The sequence below is a fragment of the Pongo abelii genome, chromosome 3 (genome assembly GCF_028885655.2).
Source record: "Pongo abelii isolate AG06213 chromosome 3, NHGRI_mPonAbe1-v2.0_pri, whole genome shotgun sequence".
Classification (NCBI taxonomy): Eukaryota; Metazoa; Chordata; class Mammalia; order Primates; family Hominidae; genus Pongo; species Pongo abelii.
The window spans coordinates 109,518,225-109,539,731 of NC_071988.2; the positions used below are offsets into that span (position 1 = coordinate 109,518,225).

General features: G+C 41.0%; 1 protein-coding gene across 3 annotated transcripts in view; it reads right to left on the bottom strand.

Annotated features, from left to right (window-relative positions):
- The window catches only part of ABCG2 (ATP binding cassette subfamily G member 2 (JR blood group)), a 141,906-nt gene that overhangs the window by 24,192 nt on the left and 96,207 nt on the right, over nucleotides 1–21,507 (bottom strand). For all 3 annotated transcript variants that reach the window (XM_024246271.3, XM_024246270.3, XM_024246272.3), the window contains exons 3-7: nucleotides 16,082–16,141; nucleotides 15,311–15,425; nucleotides 14,574–14,726; nucleotides 5,142–5,299; nucleotides 1,581–1,732 (exon numbers count right to left, since the gene is read on the bottom strand). In XM_024246271.3, coding sequence (XP_024102039.2) covers nucleotides 1,581–1,732; nucleotides 5,142–5,299; nucleotides 14,574–14,726; nucleotides 15,311–15,425; nucleotides 16,082–16,141 — 638 coding nt within the window. The remainder of the gene's footprint in view (nucleotides 1–1,580; nucleotides 1,733–5,141; nucleotides 5,300–14,573; nucleotides 14,727–15,310; nucleotides 15,426–16,081; nucleotides 16,142–21,507) is intronic.

The window sequence follows — 21,507 nt, forward strand, 5'->3', positions numbered from 1 at the left end:
AATTAATTAATTAATTAATTCAGAAATCCAAGTCAACTGCTGTGCTGCTATAATTCCAAATAGAGAACAAATCCCCTGAGCAGTATTCTCTATAGGACATGGCCAGCACAGCACACCTGAACTATTCAGCTTTGGATGATGAGATCATCTGAACTCAGCGTGGCCTGAAGTCTGACTCTTAGTTCATCCCCTTTATTAAAACCTAATTAAGAAACATGGCCAATGAATATCTAAAATTATATTTAAGATCATAGGGAATCATTTATAATCATATCCCAATATCTCTAAAATGAGGCAGACCGCACAATCCATTAAAAAAAAATCGCACATTTCTATCCAAAATTTTAAAAATCACACATTTCAATTTGAAATAAAAAGAACCATGCTGTCCAAGATTGTTAGAAATTTTGGCCCATCTAAGTCAGGTTTAGGACTAACCGCTCTATTGACAGATACCCACCCACTCAAGGGCTAAAGCTGCAATCTATAGTTACCAGAAAATTAAGTAGTGTCTGCCGGGCGCATTGGCTCACACCTGTAATCCCAACACCTTGGGAGGCCACGGCAGATTGCTTTAGCTCAGGAGTTTGAGACCATCCTGGGCAACATGGCAAGACCCCGACTCTACAAAAAATACAAAAATTAGCTAGCCTTGGTGGCATGTGTCTATAGTCCCAGCTGCTTGGGTGAGGTGGGAGGATGGCTTGAGCCCAGGGGGGTTGAGGCTGCAGTGAGTCAAGATTGTGCCACTGCACTCCAGCCTGGGTGACAGAGTGAGATCCTATCTCAAAAGAAAAAAAAAAAAAAAACCTTAAATAAAATTCACTGGGTGCAGTGGCTCACACCTATAATCCCAGCATGTTGGGAGGCCGAGGCGACAGATCAGGAGATCAAGACCATCCTGACTAACATGGTGAAACCCCGTCTCTACTAAAAAAATACAAAAAAATTAGCCGGGCGTGGTGGTGGGCGCCTGTAGTCCCACCTACTCAGGAGGCTGAGGCAGGAGAATGGCGCGAACCTGAGAGGCAGAGCTTGCAGTAAGCCAGGATCACGTCACTGCACTCCAGCCTGGGCAACAGAGCAAGATTCTATCTCAAAAATAAAAATAAAAATAAATAAAATTAAGTAGCATCTCCATGAGTGCTCATCAAGGCAGATCAACATCATGTGCAAGGGGAAAAAATTATAAGGCCTCATCTGTTATACGGTCAAGAAGACAATCATATTAGGCCTTTCCAAAAATATTCAAGTGACAGAATAAATGGCTATAAGGCCAACATATTAATTACTGAGCTTTTAAGAAATGGTCACTATAACTAGGCAGCAGAATATAGGCCCAGGAGAAATACACACATGCATGCACATTCAAATAAGACAAGAAAGATACCTAAATAACAAGCTGGTGCTACAAAAATGAAGAAAAATACTAGCACCAAACAGTACAAACACATTTTGAAGTGATAGATTCTCATGGTATGTCTACCCAAAGACCAAACAGCACTTCTGCAGACCCCCTTTGCTCTCCTTCAGGATTCTATTAATGAAGGGTTTTACAGCATAAAAAAAGTCAACCATACCAGCTGATTCAAAGTATCCCAACGCCTCCTGAGCAGGCCCGTGGAACATAAGTCTTCCTGAGGCCAATAAGGTGAGGCTATCAAACAACTTGAAGATGGAATATCGAGGCTGATGAATGGAGAAGATGATTGTTCGTCCCTGCTTAGACATCCTAAGTTAAAAGTGAGACAATAATGAGTCATTAAATATCTGAAACTTGTATTTCTTGGTAAAATACTCTATTCTTGCCTTTAGATTGTTTGCTTCTAGTTCAACTTGACTTTGTCTTACTATCTTTTCATCTCATATTATTTAGCTATAGTTAGGAAACCTAAATTCAATGCTTTTATTAAAACAGAATAGGAATTTTCAGTGTGTTGTATTGACAATCTAGAATCAACTAGAATAGTTATTAAAAATGCAGATTCTAGGACAGTCTTCCCAGACATTGAATTAGAATCTCTGGGAGTAGGTCTAGAGAATCCATATTTTAAGAAGCAACTCAGGTAATCTGCAAGTATTTACAAGTCTGAGAACTAACTATGGACTACCTATTAAACCAATGGTCATATATCTCATTCTGACTTATCATTTATGTCTTCTGGCTCTTTAGAAATTGGTTTTCACTCTTCTGCCCTAATAATGCAATTAACATAACTGAGTACTTACTATGTCTTTGCTAAATACTTTAGAGATAACTTCATTTCAATTTTCACAATATTGTTATGAGGCAGTTTCAATATTATTATTATTACCCTCATTTTATAAATATGTCTTAAAGGATCAAGCAACTGGCCAAGGGATCAGTTAGTAAGAGGCAAGGCTGGGATTTAATCTCTGGTCTAAGTCCATGACCAAAATAGTGCTAAAGTACCTTTTCACAGGAGTTATGACTTACAGGTTGATAAGGTTTGGCTGTGTGCCCACCCAAATCTCACCTTCAATTGTAACAATCCCCACGTATCAAGGGTGGGGTCAGGTGGAGATAAATGAATCATGGGGGCAGTTCCCCCATACTGTTCTCTTGGTACTGAAAAAGTCTCATGAGATCTGATGGTTTTATAAATGAGAGTTCCCCTGCACAAGCTCTATTGCCTGCTGCCACGTACAACGTGCCTTTTCTTCTTCTTTGCCTTTCGTGAAAATTGTGAGATCTCCCCAACCATGTGCAACTGTAAGTCCATGAAACTTCTTTCCTTTATAAATTACCCAGTGTCAGGTATGTCTTTATTAGCAGTGTGAGAACAAACTAATACAGTAAATTGGTACTGGTAGAGCAGGATGCTGCTGTAAGATAGCCAAAAATCTGGTAGCCACCTTGGAACTGGGTAACAGGCAGAGGTTGGAACAGTTTGGAGGGCTAAGAAGAAGTCAGGAAGATGTGGGAAAGTTTGGAACCTCCTAGAGACTTGTTGAATGGCTTTGGCTGAAATGCTGATAGTGATATGGACAATGAAGTCCAGGTTGAGGTGGTCTAAGATGGTGATGAGGAACTTGTTGGGAACTGGAATAAAAGTGACTCTTGCTATGTTTTAGCAAAGAGACTGGTGGCATTTTGCCCCTGCCCTAGAGATTAGTGGAACTATGAACTTGAGAGAGATGATTTAGAGCATCTGGTGGAAGAAATTTCTAAGCAACAAAGCATTCAAGAGGTGACTTCGGTGCTGTTAAAAGCATTCAGTTTTATTCATTCACAAAGATATGGTTTGAAATTGGAACTTAGTTTAAAAGGGAAGTAGAGCATACAAGCTCAGAAAATTTGCAGGCTGATGATGCGATAAAAAAGAAAAACCCATTTTCTGAGGAGAAATTCAAGCCTGCTACAGAAATTTGCATAAGTAATAGGGAGCCAAATGTTAATCACCAAGACAATGGGGAAAATGTCTCCAGGGAATGTCAGAGGTCTTTACAGCAGCTCCTCCCATCATAGGCCCGGAGGCCTAGGAGGAAAAAATGGTTTCCTAGGCCAGGCCCAGAGCCTTGCTGCTTTGTGCAGTCTCAAGACTTGGTACCCTATGTTCCAGCCATGGTTAAAGGGGACCAACAGAGAGTTCTGGCTGTTGTTTTGTAGGATGCAAGCCCCAAGCCTTGGCGGCTTCCATGTGGTGTTAGGCCTGCCCTTTGCCTAGATTTCAGAGGATGTATGGAAATACCTGGATGTCCAGGCAAAAGTCAACTTCAGGGGTGGAGCCCTCATGGAGAACCTCTGCTAGGGCAGTGCAGATGGGAATTGTGGGGTGGGAGCCCCTACACATGGCCCCCATTGGGGCACTGCTTAGTGGAGTAGTGAGAAGAGGGCCATCATCCTTAAGACCCCAGAATGGTATATCCACCAACAGCTTGAACTGTCCATCTGGAAAAGCCACAGACACTCAATACCAGCCTGTGAAAGCAGCCACAAGAGGGGCTGTACCTGCAAATCCACAAGGCCAGAGCCTCCCAAGGCCCTGGGAGCCTACCTCTTGCATCAGTGTGACTTGGATGTGAGATATGGAATCAAATAAGATAATTTCAGAGCTTTAAGATTTGACTGCCCCTTTGGATTCTGGACTTGCGTGGTACCTGTAGCCCCTTCATTTTGGCCAATTTCTCCCATTTGGAACAGGTGTATTTACCCAATGCCTGTACTCCTATTGTATCTAGGAAGTTACTAACTTGCTTTTGATTTTACAGGCTCATAGGTGGATGGAACTTGCCCTATCTCAGATGAGACTTTAGAATGTGAACTTCTGAGTTAATGATGAAATGAGTTAAGACTTTGGGAGACTGCTGGGAAGGCATGATTGATTTTAAAATGTGAGGACATGAGATTTGGGAGGGAGGGGCCAGGGGCAGAATGATATGTGTCCCCACCCAAATCTCACCTTGAATTGTAATAATATTTGTAATAATTATAATAACAATACACAGGTGGAAGAAGGGCCAAAATCACTGTTCAAAACTGTTACTATTCAAAATATTTTATGTGAAGAGTCACTTCAATTTTAACATTTTCTAAGAACCTACTGTATGCTAGCAGCGTATACAAAGACATTCTGCCTCAAAGAGGATCAGGCCAGTAGGTCAACAATTTCAGTACAATATGAAATAGAAGAAGCCAAGGATTCCTCATAAGCAAAATGGGAGATTCACAACCCAGTCTGAAGATAATACGAGTAGAGTAAAAAAGGCCCAACAGGAGGAAGCTAAGAAGAAAAAGAAAAAGTACTGAAAGTGGAAGAATAAGATGAAAAAGGTGTGAAATAAAAAGGTCTACTCAGAAAACTACAAAATGTTCAGTGTTATAGAGCAGAGAGAGAAAAAAAATGTGTATGTGTGTGTCTGTTGATATTGAGTAAAGAAGCTAAAGAGACAGCAGCAAAACATGCCCAACCCTCCTACACTCTCATCACAGCCATCCTTCCCTACATTCTTACCTGCTTTGTTTTTCTTGATAATGCTTTTCATTTGTTAACTGACTTTCCCTCCAACAGAAGAGGAAGAAATTATTTTGATCATTTCTGAATCCCCTGCCCCAAGAATATCTGGGACATAGTAGTGATAAGATATTAAGTAAAGAATAATGTTCCCATAGCATTTACCTTTTCAGGAGCAAAAGGACAGCATTTGCTGTGCTTGAGTCTAAGCCAGTTGTAGGCTCATCCAAGAACAAGATGGAAGGATCAGTGATAAGCTCCATTCCTATACTAGTCCTTTTTCTTTCTCCTCCAGACACACCACGGATAAACTGAGTTCCAACCTAAGTCACAAATATTATAATTGTCAATGATAACAACCAGTCATTATCGTTTGGTGAGCTTCTAACATGTGCCAACTCCTAAACGAACTTTATCTCATTAAGTTCATTTATTCTGAACAGCAAATAAGTGAATACCTGGTAGAAAAAGTAAGTATCTCTTTTATCAGATGAGTAAACTTAGGTTCAGGTCACAGCTGGTCAGTAACTAAGCCTGATACAAAGCACCTCCTTGGGTGAGGCTACGCCTCACCCAGGAAGCACAAGGGGTGGGGGAAGTCCCTCCCTTAGCCAAGGGAAGCCGTGAGGGACTGTGCCACGAGGGATGGAGTATTCCGGCCCATATACTGTGCTTTTCCCATGGTATTCACAACCCGCAGACCAGAAGATTCCCACGGGTGCCTATACCACCAGGGCCCTGGGTTTCAAGCACACAACTGGGTGGCCATTTGGGCAGACACTGAGATAGCTGCAGGAGTTTTTTTTTCATACCCCAGTGGTGCCTGGAATGCCAGCGAGACAAAACTGTTCACTCCCCTGGAAAAGGGGCTGAAGCCAGGGAGCCAAGTGGTCTAGCCTAGCTCAGTGGATCCCAGCCCCACAGAGCCCAGCAAGCTAAGATCCACTGGCTTGAAATTCTTACTGCCAGCACAGCAGTCTAAAGTCAACCTGGGAAGCTTGAGCTTGGTGCGGGGAGGGGCGTCCACCATTACTGAAGCTTGAGTAGGCCCTCACAGTATAAACAAAGCCACTGGGAAATTCGAACGGGGTGGAGCTGACCACAGCTCGGCAAAGCCACTGTAGCCAGACTGCCTCTCTAGATTCCTCCTCTCTATGCAGGGCATCTCTGAAAGAAAGGCAGCAGCCCCAGTCAGGGATGTATAAATAAAACTCCCACCTCCCTGGGACAGAGCAGCTGAGGTAAGAGGAGGCTGTGGGCACAGCTTCAGCAGACTTAAACGTTCCTGCCTGCTGGCTCTGAAGACAGCAGTGAATCTCCCAGGACAGCACTAGAGCTCTGCTAAGGGACAGATTGCCTCCTCAAGTGGGTCCTTGACCCCTGTGCCTCCTGATTGGGAGACACCTCCCAGCAGGGGTCGACAGACACTTCATACAGGAGAGCTCCAGCTGGCATCTGGTGGGTGCCCCTCTGGGAACAAAGCTTCCAGAGGAAAAAAACAGGCAGCAATCTTTGGGATATCTTGGCTGTTCTACAGCCTCTGCTGGTGATACCCAGGCAAACAGGGTCTGGAGTGGACCTGCAGCAAACTCCAGCAGACCTGCAGCAGAGAGGCCTGACTGTTAGAAGGAAAACTAACGAACAGAAAGGAATAGCATCAACATCAACAAAAAGGACATCCACACCAAAACCCCATCCAAAGGTCACCAGCATCAAAGACCAAAGGTAGATAAATCCATGAAGATGAGGAAAAACCTGTGCAAAAAAGGCAGAATGCCTCTTCTCCTCCAAAGGATCACAACTCCTTGCCAGCAAGGGAACAAAACTGGATGGAGAATGAGTTTGATGAATAGACAGAAGTAGGCTTCAGAAGGTGGGTAATAACAAACTCCTCTGAGCTAAAGGTGCGTATTCTAACCCAATGCAAGGAAGTTAAGAACACTGAAAAAAGGATAGAGGAATGGCTAACTAGAATAACCAGTTTAGAGAAGAACATAAATGACCTGATGAAGCTGAAAAACACAGCACGAGAACTTCGTGAAGCAAACACAAGTATCAATAGCTGAATTGATCAAGCAGAAGAAAGGATATAAGAGATTGAAGATCAACTTAGTGAAATAAAGCGTGAAGACAAGATTAGAGAAAAAAGAATGAAAAGGAACAAACAAAGCCTCCAAGAAATATGGGACTATGTGAAAGGACAAAACCTACGTTTTATTGGTGTACCTGAAAGTGATAGGGAGAATGGAACCAAGTTGGAAAACACTCTTCAGGATATTATCCAGAAGAACTTCCCCAACCTAGCAAGACGGGCCAACATTCTAATTCAGGAAACACGGAGAACACCACAGAGATACTCCTCAAGAAGAACAACCCCAAGACACATAATCATCAGATTCATGAAGGTTGAAATGAAGGAAAAAATGTTAAGGGCAGCCAGAGAGAAAGGTTGTGTTACCAACAAAGGGAAGCCCATCAGACTAACAGCAGATCTCTCTGCAGAAACCCTATAAGTCAGAAGAGAGTGGGGACCAATATTCAAAATTCTTAAAGAAAAGAATTTTTCACCCAGAATTTCATATACAGCCAAACTAAACTTCATAAGTGAAGGAGAAATAAATTCCTTTACAGACAAGCAAGTGCTGAGGGATTTTGTCACCACCAGGCCTACCTTTCAAGAGCTCCTCAAGGAAGCACTAAATATAGAAAGGAAAAACTGGTACCAGTGACTGCAAAAACATACCAAATTGTAAAGACCATCAACACTATGAAGAAACTCCATCAATTAATGGGCAAAATAACCAGCTAACATCATAATGACAGGATCAAATTCACACATAACAATATTAACCTGAAATGTAAATGGGCTAAATGCCCCAGTTAAAAGACACAGACTAGCAAATTGGATAGAGTCAAGACCCATCGGTGTGCAGTATTCAGGAGACCCATCTCACATGAAAGATACACATAGGCTCAAAATAAAGAGATGGAGGAAGATCTACCAAGCAAATGGAAAGCAAAAAAAAGCAGGGGTTGCAATCCCAGTCTCTGATAAAACAGACTTTAAACCAACAAAGATCAAAAAAGACAAAGAAGAGCATTACATAATGGTAAAGAGATCAATGCAACAAGAAGAGCTAACTATCTAAAATCTATATGCACCCAATACAGGAGCACGCAGATTCATAAAGCAAGTCCTTAGAGACCTACAAGGAGACTTAAGACTCCCACACAAAAATAGTGGGAAACTGTAACACCCCACTGTCAATATTAGACAGATCATCGAGATAGAAAACTAACAAGGATATTCAGGACTTGAACTCATCTCTGGACCAAGTGAACCTAATAGACACCTACAGAACTCTCCACCCCAAAGCAATAGAATATACATTCTTCTCAGCACCACATAGCACTTATTCTAAAATTTATCACATAATTGGAAGTAAAACTCTCCTCATCACATGCAAAAGAATGGAAATCATAACCAACAGTCTGTCAGACCACAGTGCAATCAAATTAGAACTCAGGATTAAGAAACTCACTCAAGGCCGGGCATGGTGGCTCATGCCTGTAATCCCAGCACTTCGGAAGGCTGAGGCGGGTGGATCATGAAGTCAGGAGATCAAGACCATCCTGGCTAACACGGTGAAATCCCGTCTCTACTAAAAATACAAAAAATTAGCTGGGCGTGGTGGCGGGCGCATGTAGTCCCAGCTACTCCGGAGACTGAGGCAGGAGAATGGCGTGAACCTGGGAGGCTGAACTTGCAGTGAGCTAAGATCGCACCACTGCATTCAAGCCTGGGCGACAAAGCGAGACTCTGTCTCAAAAAAAAAAAAAACTCACTCAAAACTGCACAACTATGGCTGGGCGTGGTGGCTCACGCCTGTAATCCCAGCACTTTGGGAGGCCAAGGTGGGCGGATCATGAGGTCAGGAGATCAAGACCATCCTGGCTAACGCGGTGAAACACCATCTCTACTAAAAATACAAAAAATTAGCCAGGCGGAGTGGCGGGAGCCTGTAGTCCCAGCTACTCGGGAGGCTGAGGCAGTAGAATGGCATGAACCCAGGAGGCGGAGCTTGCAGTGAGCTGAGATTGCACCATCGCATTCCAGCCTGGGCAACAGAGCGAGACTCTCTGTCTCAAAAACAAAAAACAAAACAAAAAAAAACTGTAGAACTACATGGAAACTGAACAACCTGCTCCTGAATGACTACTGGGTAAATAATGAAATGAAGGCAGAAATAAATAAATTCTTTGAAACCAATGAGAACAAAGACACAACGTACTAGAATCTCTGGGACATAACTAAAGCAGTGTTTAGAGGGAAATTTATAGCACTAAATGCCCACAGGAGAAAGTGGGGAAGATGTAAAATCGACACCCTAACATCACAATTAAAAGAACTAGAGAAGCAATAGCAAACAAGTTCAAAAGCTAGCAGAAGACAAGAAATAACTAAGATCAGAGCAGAACTGAAGGAGATAGAGACAGGAAAAAACTCTTCAAACAAATCAATGAATCCAGGGCTGGTTTTTTGAAAAGTTTAACAGAATACATAGACCACAAGCTAGACTAATAAAGAAGAGAGAAGAATCAAATAGACACAATACATAATGATAAAGGGGATACAATCACTGATCCCACAGAAATACAAACTACCATCATAGAATACTATAAACACCTCTACACAAATAAACTAGAAAATCTAGAAGAAATGGATTTTCCTGGACACATACACCCTCCCAAGACTAATCCAGGAAGAAGTCGAATCACTGAGTAGACCAATAGCAAGTTCTGAAATTGAGGCAATAATTAATACCCTACCAACCAAAAAAGGTCCAGGACCAGACAGATTCACAGCCGAATTCTACCAGAGGTACGAAGAGGAGCTGGTACCATTCCTTCTGAAACTATTCCAAACAATAGAAAAAGAGGAACTTCTTCCTAACTCATTTTATGAGGCCAGCATCATTCTAATACCAAAACCTGGCAGAGACACAACAAAAAAAGAAAATTTCAGGCCAATATCCCTGATCAACATCAATGTGAATATCCTCAATAAACTACTGGCAAACTGAATCGAGCAGCACATCAAAAACCTTATCCACCATGATCAAGTCAGCTTCATCCCTGGGATGCAAGGCTGCTTCAACATATAGAAATCAATAAACGTAATCCATCACATAAATAGAACAAATGATGAAAACCACATGATTATCTCAATAGATGCAGTAAGGCCTTCGATAAAATTCAACACCCCTTCATGCTAAAAACTCTCAATAAACTAGGTATTGATGGAATGTATCTCAAAATAGAAAGAGCTATTTATGACAAACCCACAGCCAATATCATACTGAATGGGCAGACGCTGGAAGCATTCCCTTTGAAAACTGGCACAAGAAAAGGACGCCCTCTCTCACCACTCCTATTCAACATAATATTGGAAGTTCTGGCCAGGGCAATCAGGCAAGAGAAAGAAATAAAGCATATTCAAATAGGAAAAGAGGAAGTCAAATTGTCTCTGTTTGCAGATAACATGATTGTATATTTAGATAAGCCCCTTGTCTCAGCCCAAAATCTCCTTAAGCTGATAAGCAACTTCAGCAAAGTCTCAGGATACAAAATCAATGTGCAAAAATCACAAGCATTCCTATACACCAATAATAGACAAACAGAGAGCCAAATCATGAACTTCCATTCACAATTGGTACAAAGAGAATAAAATACCTAGGAATACAACTTACAAAAGATGTGAAAAACCTCCTCAAGGAGAACTACAAACCACTGCTCAACAAAATAAGAGAGGACACAAACAAATGGAAAAACATTTCATGCTCATGGATAGGAAGAATCAATATCATGAGAATGGCCATACTGCCCAAAGTAATATAGAGATTCAATGCTATCCCCATCAAGCTACCATTAACTTTCTTCACAGAATTAGAAAAAACTACTTTAAATTTCATATGGAACCAAAAAAAAAGCCTGTATAGCCAAGACAATCCTATGCAAAAAGAACAAAGCTGGAGGCATCATGTGACCTGACTTTAAACTATACTACAAGGCTACAGTAGCCAAAACAGCATGGTACTGGTACCAAAACAGATATATAGACCAATGGAACAGAACAGAGGCCTCAGAAATAATGCCACACATCTACAACCATCTGATCTTTGACATACCTGACAAAAACAAGCAACGGGGAAAGGATTCCGTATTTAATAAATGGTGCTGGAAAAACTGGCTAGCCATATGCAGAAAACTGAAACTGGACCCCTTCCTTACACCTCAACTCAAGATGGATTAAAGACTTAAATGTAAGACCTAAAACTGTAAAAAACCCGGAAGAAAACCTAGGCAATACCCTTCAGGACATAGGCATGGGCAAAGACTTCATGACTAAAACACTGAAGGCAATTGCAACAAAAGCCAAAATTGACAAATGGGATCTAATTAAACTAAAGAGCTTCTGCACAGCAAAAAAAAAAAAAAGCTATCTTCAGAGTGAACAGGCAACCTACAGAATGGGAGAAAATTTTTGCAATCTATCCATCTGACAAAGGGCTAACATCCAGAAACTACAAAGACCTTAAACAAATTTACGAGATAAACACAACCCCATCAAAAATTGGGCAAAGGATATGAACAGACACTTCTCAAAAGAAGACATTTATGTAGCCAACAAACATATGAAAAAAACTTCATCATCACTGGTCATTCGAGAAATGCAAATCAAAACCACAATGAGATACCATCTCACGCCAGTTAGAATAGTGATCATTAAAAAGTCAGGAAACAACAGATGCTGGAGAGGATGTGGAGAAATAAGAATGCTTTTACACTGTTGATGGGAGTGTAAATTAGTTCAACCATTGTGCAAGACAGTGTGGCAATTCCTCAAGGATCTAGAACCAGAAATACCATTTGACCCAGCAATCCCATTACTGGGTATATACCCAAAGGATTATAAATCATTCTACTATAAAGACACATGCACACATGTATTTATTGCAGCACGATTCACAATAGCAAGACTTGGAACCAACCCAAACGCCCACAATGATAGACTGGATAAAGAAAATGTGGCATACATACACCACGGAATACTATGCAGCCATAAAAAAGAATGAGTTCATGTCCTTTGCAGGGACATGGATGAAGCTGGAAACCATCATTCTCAGCAAACTAACACAGGAACAGAAAACGAAACACCGCATGTTCTCACTCATAAGTGGGAGTTGAACAATGAGAACACATGGACACAGGGAGCGGAATATCACACACTGGGGCCTGTCAGGGTGTCAGGGGCTAGGGATGAGATAGCATTAGGAGAAATACCTAATGTAGATAACGGGTTGAAGGGTGCAGCAAACCACCATAGCACATGTATACATATGTAACAAACCTGCACGTTCTGCACATGTATCCCAGAACTTGAATGAAAGATAAAATTTTTTTAAAAAAGCACCTGCTTTTAACAGTTTGTTCTTCACCAAGTCAAATATTTAGTTTGAAGTTCAGAATGCTAAAAGATAGGTGACATGGTGAAATCACAGTCTAAAAAGGGAGATAAAGTCAGGAGAAGAAAATGTGAACACAACTATAATTATTAGCCTTCTAACACTCTCTCCCCTCCCAGCCTCCAGGTGGACTTACAGTAAGAGCATGGGCTCTGCAGCTAGGAAAGTTCACTTTCTCTCATACGATATTAACACCTTTTCAATTACCATGAGGCTCCCCAAATTGACCCCATATATACCTAAGGTTAATAACTGGGAAATCTATGTAAATGATATTAATTGTCTCATTATTATATTAATTATACTATAACCATATAATTACTATAGTAACCAGACAATTCACTCTACATTTCTGTTATGTTTAAAATTTCACAAAAAGTAAAATATTTTAAATGTATTGCTTCAATAATTTAGATAAATAAACTAGGAAGTCAATAGCTGTGCCTTCACAGTCTATTTTCCCTAGAAATCCTAACAAGCAACATAGGGCAATGGCTGCCTGAAGGTAAAGAACAGAGTGGAACAAACCACCTTACTGGAAAGATAAAATCAAACAGAACCAAAGCAAAGAAAACCCAGTCACTCATAAAGCGGAAATAAGTAGTGAATGGTGGCATCTCAGAGTTACTCTTCCAAACAAAATACAGTAAAACACCCTGAACAGAAAGGACTGTCAGAAAGCATAATATGAAGTATAGACCATTAGAACATCTCATTCTTCATTGCTTCTAAGTAAGGGATATCACAGGGGATTACACTATAGCCATTACATGCAAAAAGCTCATTTTCACCCAAAGCTTCAAATATCTTCTCAGCAAATCTTCCATACCTATTAATCAATTGTAAAGTTCATTCATTCATCTCATTTTTTTCTTCACGATCCTCTCCAACCCACAAGAGGAGGAGTTACTTTGTCTCTCTTCCCCACAATTCTATCTCTAGAACCTAAAAGACAGCTTAGCATACAAAAGTCTGTAAACATTTGGCAGAAGAAAAAGAGGCAGAGAAGAAGGGAGGGAATGAGAGACAAAACTATCAAAAGAAAGGCTATAAAAAAAAACAGACACTACACAAATGAGAAATAAATCCTAATTTGACCAAATATAATTTTGGAAGTCAAATTATAGGAAACTGAAACACATAGAGCAGGGGTCCCCAACTCCTGGGGAACCAGGATGCACAGCTGGCAAGTGAGCAAAGCTTCATCGGTATTTACAGCCGCTCCCCAATGCTTGCATTACTGCCTGAGCTCCACCTGTCAGGTCAGTGGCGGCATTAGATTCTCATAGGAGCATGAACCCTATTGTGAACTGCACGTACAAGGGATCTAAATTGTGTGTTCCTTATGAGAATCTAATGCCTGATGATGTGTCACTGTTTCCCATCACCCCCAAATGGGACCATCTAGTTGCAGGAAAACAAGCTTAGGGCTCCCACTGATTCCATATTATGATGAGTTGTATAATTATTTCATTATATATTACAATGAAATAATAATAGAAATAAAGTGTACAATAAATGTAATGCACTTGAATTATCCCAAAACCATCCCCCCTACTGTGGTCCACAGAAAAACTGTCTTCCACAAAACTGGTCCCTGGTGCCAAAAGTTGGGGACTGCTGATACATAGCAAGAATCCTTGGACTCTCACCACTTATCAATCCCAGAAATATACCTCAATAGCAATGGAACAAAGTCCCTTGGAGGAAGAGTGACTAAAAGGAGGAAGAGAAAAAAGAGGAAGAAGGAAAGTTAGTGCAGACACGGAATGAGACGTGACTTAAACCATGAGGTGGGGGAGGAGCATAAGGAAAGGCCAGGTGATGAACACTTTCACATACAACACCACATTGCCTCACTTCAGGTGCAGAATTCAACCAATGTGAAGATTTTTTTTCCAGGTTAATTTCCACATTCATGTTATATAACAAGCCGCTTTTCTCATTGTTATGGAAAGCAACCATTTTTGACTACACACATTACAGGAAACTTCTGAATCAGAGTAATTTTATCCACACAGGGGAGGTCCTACTTATGCTACTCATGATGCTTTCAATTTTTCCACATTACCTTGGAGTCTGCCACTTTATCCAGACCTAACTCTTGAATGACCCTGTTAATCCTTTCATTTTTTTCATGATTCTTCATAGTTGTTGGAAGCCGAAGAGCTGCTGAGAACTGTAAGTTTTCTCTCACCGTCAGAGTGCCCATCACAACATCATCCTTAAGGCAAATCGCATTTTAATGAGACATAATAATAATGAGTCTTTTCTAAGACCATGACTGTTTAGTATACATAACATAATCCACAAAGATAACATAATTAAGGTAAAGTTCTAGCTAATGATGAACCTGCAGTTCTGCAAATGACAGTTAACTCCATAGATGTCTGCAAAGCCTGCTACAATCATTTTTCACCCCCTATCTGTACACCCAAATAGAATGCAAGTAATTATGTTAACTACCAGCAGACATTTCCAAACTGCTTCATACAAGGATTTGCCAAAATATCTTTCTAAGCTAGGGGAAAAGAAAGGTGAAGGAAAGGCAAAAAAAGATAACAGTAGTATCTTTTAGGAATGATACAAAAACTAGAATTGGTATCACTGTCCTTACAAGGGCCACATTCCAGATTCTCCCTGCCTTTTCACATAAGCGTCTATGAGAAATTAACAAAAGCTGCTGTAAAGAACGTCAGCTCTAGGACCATGTCACATAATCAATTGGAAGCACACTGAACTATCAGCCAAAGCGCTTACCCATATAGAAACAGAGGAAACAGAAAATGCAAACCCACTAATACTTACTTGTACCACGTAACCTGAATTACATTTGAAATTGGCAGGTCGCGGTGCTCCATTTATCAGAACATCTCCAGATAATCCACTTGGATCTTTCCTTGCAGCTAAGACATCTAATAACCTATAAGAGGACATATATGTTGTGGGTCTAATAACCTATAAGAGAATGTATATGTTGTGGGGTTTTTTACCTCCAACACACGCTATATATCTCATGGCTACTTTGAATCCAAATTCTGCTTTAGTTAGAAAATTAACTGGTCAAGAAATTCTATGGTTTAACTAAAATTATGCCTTTAAAAATTCTCATCTTTCTCTTTTCATTGTACATTACAATAAAGCCCCAAAACATAAAGCAAGACACCATTGGCTGATCAAGTACAGATCTCCCAAATGGCCCTTCCAGCTGTCTGACCTTGGAGGTACTAACACAGGCAATGTGCTCTCTTATCTAAGACTCATGCCTTTACTTACATCTTCTGCTCCCTTTCCCTACTTTTAATATTCTCCCATTCTTTTTCCTCCCTATTAGCTGATAACATGGTCAACTGCTACATATCAATCACCTTATCAAGTCCTATTAGTAAAGCTAACCTAATAAGACTATCTGGTCTTTGGGAAAAAACCACACAACTACAGTTATCCGCAGCACCTAGAACCAGACCTGACATGCATTGCAAATGCTCAATAAATACCTGCTTGCACACAAAAAAAGTGGATTTTAAAAGCACATTAAAAGTGCACAGAAAACGCTTACTTATACTCTCTTATACTCACGAAGATTTGCCTCCACCTGTGGGTCCCAGGATGGCGTTGAGACCAGGTTTCATGATCCCACTGTAAACACGAAAACAGACTGATTTACTATTCCATTTTAAGTCAGGTTCTATTAATTTAGGGTATGCACTGAATATACTCAATGAAGGTTGATGAAATTACAAATAGAAAACAAGCACAAACCAACTCTTAAAGAAAACAAACAAACAAACAAAACAGGTCATGCATGGTGGCTCAGGCCTGTAATCCCAGCACTCTGGGAGACCAAAGTGGAAGGACTGCCTGAGGCCAGGAGTTTGAGACCAGCCTGGGCAACATAGGGAGACACTGTCTCTACTTAAAGAAAAAAAAAAAAAGATTGTTGATTTGATGTGTAATATATAATGGATGTTAATCACTGGTCAAGTCCTACAAGAAAAATGTCATAGAGTCCTCTAAATTCCTCTCACTTATTCTTTAACCCATTTATATTTTCTGGAAAATGACATTCAACATTTAACGTTCCTTGAAATAACTAACAGATTCTTGTGAAACATCTCTGTTACACTTACTGCTCTTAACACAGTGTGAAATGAAATACATGGCGTGTTCTGAGTACTGTTTGATGATCAGTACTGTATCTTCAAGTGGTCACATTTGCTACCTAGTCAAATTCTACACAATTAATAAGTGGCTAATTTGTGGAATACTGGTAGAAGTATTCTCACTGCTAAAATCTAATCAGCCCAAGAAACATCTAAGTAGAAATCGAGGCTGGGATAAAGCACTTCAGGATAAAAAGAAAACATGACCGAAAGAAACAAAAGCCTTAATCCATTTAGAAAAGTAAAAGATATATCCTCAAGATATATCATTTTCTTCCTTGTTAAGAGTCAGATAAATACACTGGAAAATTCCAAGTTTAGAAGCAGAAGACATCACTTCGGTAGGGTCATCCTTTAAGAATATGAAGACGTGGTATGTACATAAGCACGTTTCAAGCGAAGTAGATGTCTGAGGGTAGTGAATATTCAGATAGAGAAGGAAGGTGGAAAAAATTATGGCAGCGTTGACTGTGCTGAGACCCAAGAAGACAGCAAATAGTTTGATTTTATCCTAAAGATAGCAAGTAGAATGATAAGTGAAGGAACTGGAGAAAGGAGAATTCGGCCGGGTGTGGTGGCTCACGCCTGTAATCCCAGCACTTCGGGAGGCCAAGGCAGGTGGATTACTTGAGGTCAGGAGTTCTAGACCAGCCTGGCCAACATGGCAAAACCCCGTCTCTACTAAAAATACAAAAATTAGCCAGGCACGGTGGCAGGTGCCTGTAATCCCAGCTACTCGGGAGGCTGAGGCAGGAGAATCACTTGAACCCAGGAGGTGGAGGTTGCAGTGAGCCGAGATCACGTCATTGTACTCCAGCCTGGGCAACAGAGCAAGACTCCGTCTCAAAAAAAAAAAAAAAAAAAAAAAGAAGAAGAAGAAAGGAGAATTCAGGGTGGGGCCTGGCTTGTTCCTTTCAAAACACAGGTACACAGGTGTCTATGCCCATTCTCTCCTTAGAATTGGTAAGTAAGTTACAATATATTCCACAGAGAAAGTAATATCTATTCCAAATGGAAAGTCAAAGCCAAAGACTATTTCATTCTCAAATAATGATTAGCACAGAGGCCAATCCTATGATCCTATACAATTATGGGTGATAAGCTACTGCACCACAGTGCTTAAACCCAAGACTCCCTGAGCATTTACTGCCTGTTGTACTTGAACTGTCACAATTGTACAATGGCTGGTGGGTACCAGGGTGAAATGTAGCTTTCATTTTGCTCATTAACTGGGGTATATCTCACTGAAACACTGCACAAAGACAATGGGAGTTAGGTAAACCAGGAGCAAGATCTAACAGAAAAATCTCTTATTCTTTCGGTGGACTTTTCCCTCTAAATGTGTAAAACAACATACTAATGATTGGGCAAATTTTCAAGGTGCATTTATCTATAGCTCTTCATGCATCTTCTTTATAAACAGCTCCCTAATAACTGCCTCTAAAATCACCATAAGCTTGTTATTCACTAAGGCTCCACTGTCAGAAAAGCTTTCCAGGTTTCTAAAATACCTACTCAAATAAAGACCAAGCAATCCTGAATGATTAACCCAAACCTCAATATGAATGTTCTAAGACAAAGAGCTTGGCTTACTACTTTGGGATGAAACCCTGGCATTACAGAAAACAATAACAATGTCCAGTCATAAATGCCAAGAGTTTCCATCTGGAGCAGTGGCTAATTCCAACTACACCCTCTCAACACAATGATCAAGTATTTACTATGTACATACAAGATATTCTTCTAGGGCATGGGAGAGTTGAGAACAAACAAACAAACAAATGAAAAACAAAGTCTGAGCCCTTGTGGAGTTTACATTCTAGTCCAGGGATCAGCAGTTTTCTTAGACAAAGGGTTGTTGGAACAGGGCCGCGCTCATTCCCTTACGTATTACCTAGGGCTGCCTTCATGCTACACCACAGTTGAGTAGTTGCAACACAGACGCATGGCCCACAAAGCTGAAAATGTTTATTAATACTATCTGCCCTTTATCGAAACAGCCTGCTGACCTCTGTTCTAGTCTATGGTCTACAATTCACTGGCCTGCCCACCCCACCCTCCACCCTTCTATCATCCCTGAAACTGCATTCCCCACCCTTATTTATTGCTTTACAGCATTTGCATGCAGGTCAGTGTCCCTCACTACAGAAGTCTGTCAACAAAACAGCATGCCACATTGCTACCACCTCTCACACCCTCCTGCCCATGACATACAGCACAGTTATTGTAAACCACTGAACATGAACCTGGAACACAGGGAATAAAATTTACCCCCAAATTTCCTGTCACCTCTATTATGTTTTAGTGGATAATGATTAATCCCTTGGTCTTGTTTTGTTTACGGACAAGAGAGGTCAATGCTCACCTCCCTCCCACCCTCCCATCCCTACACACACAAAATTTTCTCTTTCTCAATCACCACGCCCGGGCCCTCCAATTTAGGGTTGGGGCTCCCATTGGGTCTTCTAATCAATCCTTTTATCAGAGTGAAAGTGTGTTCTGAATCCCCCACTAGGCTTTAAGGCTTCCCTGAACTGAGGACTTACCTGTGTCACTAGCATCTTGCACAACGTCCTGCACTAGCAGGCATTCAAAATTTGTTGAATAAATAAATTTCTGCATTTTTATAAATGGGATTACTTCTAAAAAGACAAGGAAAAATGTTTTCACCTTTTAAAAAAAATTGAGAAGAGATAGCTGGAGGGTGGGGAGATTGTTTATATTATGGAATAGGAAAATCAGGAAGTATATCCTTAACATACATCCTTAATGTACTTGCTGATTTTCTTATTCCATAATATAAACAATCTCCCACCCTCTCTAGCCAATTAGAGCTAGATTTTTCACTTTTTGAAATTTTACAAACATGGAAATATAGACAGAATCTTGAGGGTTCAGATCAGAATTGGAGAAATTAATGAGAAGCCATAGGTTTTAATCCATATACAAAGACAGCTATAGAAAGATAAAGATGGAAACTCCCAGGGTGCTGCGGGAATGGTCACCACTGCTCCCCCAGCTCCTCTCCCACCCGCTTTGGCCAGATCTGTATGCACCTGCACATGGGAGGTAGTTTTTTAAAAAGTTACGCATGTATGTGTATGCATATGTGTGTAGACGTATACGCATACATATATTCTCTAGGTCTCACTCCACTGAGAAAGCCTAGAAGCAATGACATCCCAATAGCAATGAGCATTTTAAACACCCAGATTTTGGTTTTGTAAATGTCTCCTCCATAAAAATCAACAGCTGATTCTAGGTCTGAGGCAGGGTAAGTACACAGTGAGTCTGGAACCGCTTGCTGTGCCAAGTAAATATTCAAAGAATGAGGCAAGGTGGGAGCAACACTTGAGCCCAGGAGTTTGAGATGTGCCTGGGAAACATAGTGAAACCCTATCTCTACAAAAAACTTAAAAGTTAGCTGGAAGTGGTGGCATGTGCCGGTGGTCCCAGCTACTCAGGAGGCTGAGTGATAGGATCACTTGAGCCCAAGAGATGGAGGCTGCAGTGAGCTATGATCATGCCACTGCACTCCAGCGTGGGCAACAAAGTAAGACCTTGTCTCTAATAAAATTTGTTTAATTACAAAAAGAGGCTGGGTGTGGCGGCTCACACCTGTAATCCTTACGTTTTGGGAGGCCAAGGCAGGTGGATCACCTGAGGTCAGGAGTTTGAGACCAGCCTGGCCAATATGATGAAACCCTGTCTTTACTAAAATACAAAAAATTAGCTGGGCATGGTGGTGGGCACCTGTAATCCCAGCTAGGAGGCTGAGGCAGGAGAATTGCTTGAACCCGGAAGCCGGAAGTTGCAGTGAGCCAAGATCATGCCACTGCACTCCAGCCTGGGCAATAAGAGCAAACCTCTGTCTCAAAAAAATAAAATAAAATAAAATAAGAATGAGGAGATATATCCAAAGAATGAGAGACGGGGAGAGGGAAGAACCCACCTTGAAAGATCGCCCACTGACCAAATCAGGAACAATAAGAGTATGAAGGTAAAACATAATAATGCGTTAATTGAATAAAATACAAATCCCTGACTCTATACTGGTGATAGATGAAGATTTTTCCTTTTAGTAAAACAAACTAAGAGATAATGAAAATAGAAAATCACTGTCTGGCAACTATGATAGTGATGGCTGACTCAGGCAGGAGTCATCCAGTGGGGACTGAAGTTAGTGAAGTTTAATGTAGAATGGAGTTCTGGAATAATGTCAGCTTATCTCTCCTCATAACACTAATCAATTACCAAGGGGAAAGGGTGACATTATAGCCAAGTTTGGCAGACATCAACATGACCAGGTGATCAATTTTAACATCACCAGGGGTGGGATGAGATAAGAAAATACCACGTTGAATGAGACTGAAGAGACAGGATATGGTGGCAGTCAAATATGTGAAGGGCATGGTTGACCCAAGGCCCTGAGGACCCACCAAGACCTTCATTACAAGGCTACATTCCCCCTTGGCTGCTCCTGGACAATGTCTGAGTGATTATATAGGAAAGGGTCGTTTTTTCAGGAACACACACAAAGGAGTTAAGGAGAAGGAAGCACCATGTGGACAGCCTGCACTTACACGGTTCAGAAAAAACAGTAATGACCATGGGAACATGAAGAGAGAAAGTGATGAGAACAAATGCAGTGAAATGTTGGCTGAGAACCTGAATGAAAAGGGTTATGTTCCTGCAAGGTTTAAATTTAACATCAGGCCAGGTGCATTGGCTCATGCTTATAACCCCAGTGCTTTGGGAGGCCAAGGTGGAAGGATCACTTAAGCCCAGGAGTTCAAGACCAGCCTGGGCAACCTAGGAAGACCCCATCTCCACACACAAAAA